The 6,632-nt window shown below is 41.8% G+C and overlaps 2 protein-coding genes across 2 annotated transcripts in view; both read left to right on the forward strand.

Moving 5' to 3' along the window:
* Positions 1 to 2,148: 2,148 nt before the first annotated feature.
* LOC145494476 (uncharacterized) lies at positions 2,149 to 4,268 on the forward strand. The gene has a single exon (XM_081473983.1). It carries the CDS (start codon positions 2,149 to 2,151, stop codon positions 4,027 to 4,029), a length of 1,881 nt encoding a protein of 626 aa, XP_081330109.1. The 3' UTR covers positions 4,030 to 4,268.
* Positions 4,269 to 4,783: 515 nt separating this feature from the next.
* The window catches only part of LOC145460259 (uncharacterized protein ML1624-like), a 3,408-nt gene continuing 1,559 nt past the window's right edge, over positions 4,784 to 6,632 (forward strand). Inside the window, exon 1 of the mRNA XM_081445013.1 lies at positions 4,784 to 6,632. This exon is cut by the window's right edge and continues 1,559 nt beyond it. The gene's annotated coding sequence lies outside the window, so the exon portion shown is untranslated.

Below are 6,632 nucleotides of genomic sequence, written 5' to 3' on the forward strand. Positions count from 1 at the left end.
TGTAGAATCGGCTTGTTGCCATTCACCTTTGTATTGATGCATGTACAATTTGGATGATTTGATATCAATTACTGAGTATGGGATTTTGCCATAGATATACCTCCATAGTTTTCAGCCGAAGCCGAAGGCTGAGAATGATAACCCTTTCCAAGACCTTAATTATTCCGGATATCAAAAACCGAACTGTTTTATTATACATTGAACGAAAAAAATGGAAGTCATGTTTTCGCTTCTTTACTGACGGCAAGCAACACAAAGCGCGCGAACTTGACAAGATTACTCTTAGAAATCATGCACCGCTGTCATACATGACATGATTACCCGTGACCTTGAGTGTCCTTGACATGATTATTGTATTATCCGCAACTAGATGACATCAAAGGCGCTGACTTCGAAAATTCACTGTACGCTTTCGGCCAATCAGAAAAGAGATAGTGAATTCAATATATGATAATATTTTAGCGGAGCTCTGGCGGCCCCAAGCGGAGCCCCATACTCACACAGGAAAGAAAAGGAAACCCATGAGTTGATTTTCTCATGGTTATCATGGCTAGCGGTATTGCTCGTGGGCGCGTACGCACGACAGCGACGACGACGGAGTCGCGCAACATGGCGGCTATACTCCAAATAATAGGTTGACAGAGACATGCAGCCTTAGTTTACCGTGTACTTTGATATTGGACATCCATGTTATGATCAATTGCCACCTGTCCAAAAATCAAGGTATCCGCTGACCAGTATCACGTGACCATATCGCGGGCTCAAGTTTACAGCTTTGCAGCCGACCTTTGCCTACCATTGGAACGTCAGGAGATAAGTTGATCCAGGAGAAACTTGACACTGCCTAACGACATGACCGCAAACAAAAGGTGGTACGTTACTAATTGCGCGCTTTGACAAGGTCAAAACCACCAGTATAGTCTACACTCAGACGACGATCGAATAGTATCCCATGATGCAATTTTCTACGTACGTGACGCAACATCGAAGTTATCATGGATTTCATCGTGAAATAACGTGGTTTTCTCCGCGGTCTATTTCTTATTTTTATTGCAGTAAAAGGTTAGAAAAGTGCATTATTTAAATCTTTGACGCGATTATAATGATTTTTAAGTGTTTAAGAGCGCGGCCTTATTATAGTATTCTTGTCTTTGATTGTGTTATGTGACTATTCGCATCACAAAGTGTTCGTTGACCCGTAACAAGGTCATGAATATTCGCTTTTCTTTGCACAGTATGGGCCCGGACGCACTGGGCAAATTTTTGTTTATTTTGCCAAAAAAATCTGTCACCAGTTCCCTGACACAAGTGCGCCCGGTGATTTTTAGATCTACCAAATTTTGCTAAGGCTTACCAAACTTCAAAGACGCCGTCGTCCTGCCTCGGAGCAGGACAAATTTTTGTCAGGCGTGAAATCTGACAGATTTGTCAAGTTACACGCCATGATTTGAAGTAAAATGTCAATCAAGAAAATTTGATCTCTATATTTAGTTGGAGTATTTCAGTCCGAAGCCCGCCAAAATTATTTCATATTTGCGCGGTAATCAAACAGTGAAGATGGAAGATTCGTACCTCGGTATGCTACATGACGATCCTTACTCAGAATACAACTATTACGGTTCCCAAGTTTCCGTTCCAGCTGCATCTCCAGGGCCAAGTACTGTTCAATTTGTACATCCCTATGCAAACCGACCAAATACACATCTGGATGCAAACTCGAGTCAGCCGAGCACACATGTACAAGTACTTAAGGGCCCATTAACCGATTCATGCGCGCGCTCGCGCGCGTTGCTATGGAGGTGAAATTTCACTTCCGGTCATTTACGTCAGCCTGAGCGCGGATAGGCTTTGGTAGATTGTGCTAGCATAATTTTTAGCATAATTTAGAAAAACGAGCATAATTTAAAGCTTTTATTTCAGTTTAGCACTGCTAGCATAATCCGAGCTTTTATGCCTTGAAAACAAAAAAAACCCATCATAGTTCTAGAATAATTCAGTTTGTACTTTACTCCTGTATTGTTATTGGAAAATATCGAGGTCTGGAAGACTCTAGCTAGGTCACCCCGTACATATCTGAGAGGCTGAGACTCTCCTCAGGCCACCACGCTTATGGCTCGGCGGCTCGGCCCCTCAGGCCTTAGATCAAAGATGGCGTCGTCCTCGAGTACATCCAGTGATTCCACTCCCAGCACTTCCAGCACTCCCAGTGCCGTACCGAGAGCTTCAATCTCTAGAGAACGTGTTCCTAAAAGTAATACTGGAAAGTACAAGGAAAGAGGTAACTCAGATCCAAAGAACATGAGTCTTCGTGATCGAATCGAAGAATTTCCAGAGGAAAATTTGTGTCTTCGAGGTGGAAAACTGTTTTGCAATGGGTGTAAGGAGATATTGAGCTCTAAAAAGAGCATTCTCAAAAACCACTTTGCTTCCAAAAAACATGCCGCAGGCAAAGAGAAGTTAAAAGTGACAAAAAAGCGAGATCAAACGATCGAAGAAGCACTTCGTAAAGAAAAACACAACAAGGATAGCACCTTGCCAGTCGAGGAGAGAGCATACCGTTTACAGGTGGTAGAGGAGTTTCTTAAGGCTGGAATACCCATACGTAAGATGGACAAACTTCGAACGCTTCTTGAAAGGCAAGGCTATCGGCTGAGTCACAGTTCGAACATGATGGATTACGTAACGATAATATACAAGCAGGAGATTGAGAGAATTAAAGCAGAAATTCGCCAAGGAGTATCAACAAGGGAGGTATCTGTCATTTATGATGGCAGCACGAGACAGGGTGAAGCGATCGTGATCCTGGTCCGTTTTGTCAATGATGATTGGAATATCGTTCAACGACTGATCAGAATCGATATTTGTGCCAAGGCAGTGAATGGTGACCAGCTTGCTCAAGTGCTCAACGAGTGTTTAAGTATCGAGTACGGTGTGAGAGGAGAATCTCTGATAGCTGTAATGAGAGATGGGGCCAGCGTAAACCAAGCTGCGTTAAATCGCATCCAGTTTATATTCCCTAAGACATTCAATGTTGTTTGTTTCTCTCACACTCTGGACAATGTCGGTAATCATTTTGTTATCCCCAATCTGACAGAGTTTGGCAATCTGTGGATCCGCTTATTTTCGCAAAGCCACAAAGCGGGACTAATGTGGAAGGAACTGACTGGACGTAAGCCGAAAAGTTACTCCGAAACTCGCTGGTGGTCCCGATGGGAAGTGTACAAACAGCTTATGGAACAATTTGGTGATGTACAACGATTTATAGATGACATGGTTAGAGAGAAGGTTGCTCCTCAGACCTCGCGTCAGTTGGCTGATTTCTTCGCAGATCTGAATAAGGTGATCAGTCTCAAGCTTGAACTAGCAGCACTCATTGATGTTGGCGAAGTATTTGTTAAGGCCACTTACGTTTTAGAGGGCGATGGCCCTCTTGTTTTGTCATGCTTTGAGACATTACAAGGAGTTTGCAATGCATGTCAGAATGTACATTTACCCAATGTCCATGCCGTAGCTGTAGCTATAGTCGACGCTGATCCCGCACAGAATGTTGCAGCATTGGAACAGGAGGCCAAAAGGAGTGTCCAGCCTGCAATTGAGTGGTTTTTGCGTAAATTTAATGTGGAATTGCACGACACGTTGAGCACATTCAAGGCTGCACGAATAATGTGTCCGGTAACTGTGCAGTGGCTGCGGCCGACACCAGCAAATGTGGAGGCTCTACGGCAGTTTCCGTTCTTGGACAGTAACGATGTAATTAATGACCTCGTTACGGAAATGCCCAACTATCTTGCCGCCGCACAAGACGTCATAATGGCATGCGAAGAAGATAAAGTGAAGTGGTGGAGGCAACAATCTGATAACCTACCCCATTGGTCTTCTGCAGTTATGAAGGTTCTGCTGGTGCAGCCCTCGTCTGCAGCCGCTGAACGAGTATTCTCTATTCTTAACTCATCGTTCAATGATTCACAAGAGCATGCTCTCGTGGACTATTTACAGGCTTGTGTAATGCTTCAGTACAATAACCGATAACAGAGAGATTAACAACATGCATAGTTGTCTTTATACTAAACTGAGGGCTTTGCCTGGATGGCGTCTAAAACAAGTATATACAAGTAACTTTCTGACCCGGATTCAGAACCCAGAAATGGTTGATTTGGATATCATTTGGCTTTTCGAGGTGCGCACATGCGTATTTGCCATGCTGAAGACTGTAAGACTGGAAGGTGGACTGTCTGAATGTTCATTAAAGTCAAAATTGATAGAGTTAAGCTACTGCGATCTTTATTTTCCTTAAAATCCAAGTAGCATAACTTCGGTGACAGAGAGCATAATTTTCAGAAAGTAGCATAATTTTGGCATAATTTCTAAAAAATATGAGCACTGCTAAAAGCATAATAAGCTTTTTTTTCGAGCACAATCTACCAAAGCCTAAGCGCGGAAAATAAAAACAACTCAAAATCTTGCAAATTCGCATCTATTTTAGATGTTTTTCTTTGTGTTTCGCAAAATGCAAAGTACAAAAAGTACAGGCAAAGACAAAATAAGAGAAAGACAGAAAAACAAGAGCAATAGAAAGAGAAAAACTAACTCCGTGTGGCTTTGTTTGATCTTACCGAAGTGCGCTGGTAGTGTAAATTGCGCACGCGCTGATAGGGTAACTTCCAATAGATATCGGGCGCTTTTCCGATTTCTTTAAATGCTAAAGGAAACGAGGTTTTTCATTAAATCCAGCCTTTTTCAACGAATTTCGATTAAAGCCAACGTTGGCAACATAGCTATGCATTCCTTTTTCGAAATCATTCTTTTTTCAGAAAATTACGAATTTTTCAATATTTTGAAATGCTCTCAAAATCTGACCTTTTAGAAATGAAACAAAATCGATGCATAGCGTAATGAGGATTTGAATTAAAATATTAAATCAATGAAAAAAATCCCGAGAAAGTAATTTGCCTGGGAGCCTTTGCATTTTTTCTGTATTAGTCACATGACCATGGGCGTGGCCTGATGACGTCATCACTAGTGTTACTGATCATGAAAAAGTTGAAACGCATGAAATAACTCTGAACTAAAAATGATGAGGTTATATGAGAATAAGTTTTCCTTAGCAACGGCTCGAAAAGATCGGTTAATGGGCCCTTAACAAATATTTTGCTGTGTCTCAGTGCGCCCACGCTTGACAAATTGAAAATTTGGCAGAGACAAACTTTGTCGAGATTTTTGGAAGGGCCAAACAAACTTTGTCAGTCCAGTGCGTCCGGACCCTATGTTGATGTCTTTGATTTTTGGGCATCACGCCACAAAATATAGACATTAATGATTTTTGGCAAAGAAGTACCGAGAAGTACCCACATTTTTATGACCTTTCAAGCGATCGAAGTGGGCTGAAATTTCGTAACATACCAATGCAATTACCCGTGTTAAGTGTGTGAATGTCTGCTTTAAGTCTTAGTTCGTTTGGCGCTTTATTCCCGAGCTTGGTCATCTATTAGAGTCAAAATGATAATTTTCGAAGATGTTTTGGTTACTATTCTTTCCGAAACTGCAAAATGCTCAGCAGTGATAACTAGCCTTAATAACGGAGTGTTTAACTTCGTAAATTTCAATAGTTCAATGGAGCCGTAATCAAGAGAGGTCATGCAGCAAACGGCAAAACACGGAACAAGCCCGCTCAGAAGCGGACAAGAAATGTCAAAAGAAAAATCAGAAAACCCCTGAACTTCTCTTCGGAGAATGTGCCTGTTGTAACTTATTCGTATCAGCACAGGGCATCGTACCCCAGCGAATAATTCGTCCGTAGGCGAATTCACAACAAACACAGGAACGAGAGCTCTTCTTCGTTCGTCCATGTTTTCCACATAGCTTATATGTATTTCTCGACAGACCAACGAAACACAAGTACATGTAAAACCCTTCACTGTAACGGCAAAATTCTCCTTTGAAACGCATTGAATATAAACTAACTCGGTACTCTTAAAAGCAGAAGCCACGGAATCCAGACAAGTGTGAAAGCATGCCATAGCTTCATCCCCAGAGCGCAGAATGAATGATGACGTCACGTACGTAGTGATAATATAAGCCTAAACCAGATGCATCATGGGATACTATTCGATCGTCGTCTGGTCTACACTATTAGGGACCTTTAGCAATGACGACGAGAACGTGGACGACGACGTATATGACCGATTGAGCCCTGGAACGGGACCGTCGTCCACGGCGGGAAACGTAAACACTTTAGTAAACCGGTTACGTGGACGAACCCTTTACTGCAGCTTTCTGTGGCAGTCAACAGGAAAATGTCAAACAAATGTCAAATGTTTCGTTAATTTGAAAATGCAAAAATTATCCACTACAACAATTTAACGTTTATTCAGTGTTGTAATCAACGTCAGGTGATTCAGAGCTAAGCTAAGTTTATAGTCGATCCGAGCAGTTCGGATATTCTTCAAAGCCCAGAACTCTTCTTAAAAATGCCAACTGGTATAAATTACAAAACTATAACGAAATGCCCGCGATTTGTATTTATAAAAGCACTACTACGTACCCTGCAGTACTTTTATTATCATCCGCCATTGCTTTCTCCACTTTATACTGTAAAGCTCTACCTGCAACTCGAAAGAAATCAAGTTTTTTTT

This window comes from Orbicella franksi, chromosome 1 (genome assembly GCF_964199315.1).
Source record: "Orbicella franksi chromosome 1, jaOrbFran1.1, whole genome shotgun sequence".
NCBI classification, from domain to species: domain Eukaryota; kingdom Metazoa; phylum Cnidaria; class Anthozoa; order Scleractinia; family Merulinidae; genus Orbicella; species Orbicella franksi.

What these genes read in the sequence shown, in the direction of transcription:
- LOC145494476 (XM_081473983.1), top strand. Translation starts at nt 2,149, where the DNA reads ATGGCGTCGTCCTCGAGTACATCCAGTGATTCCACTCCCAGCACTTCC.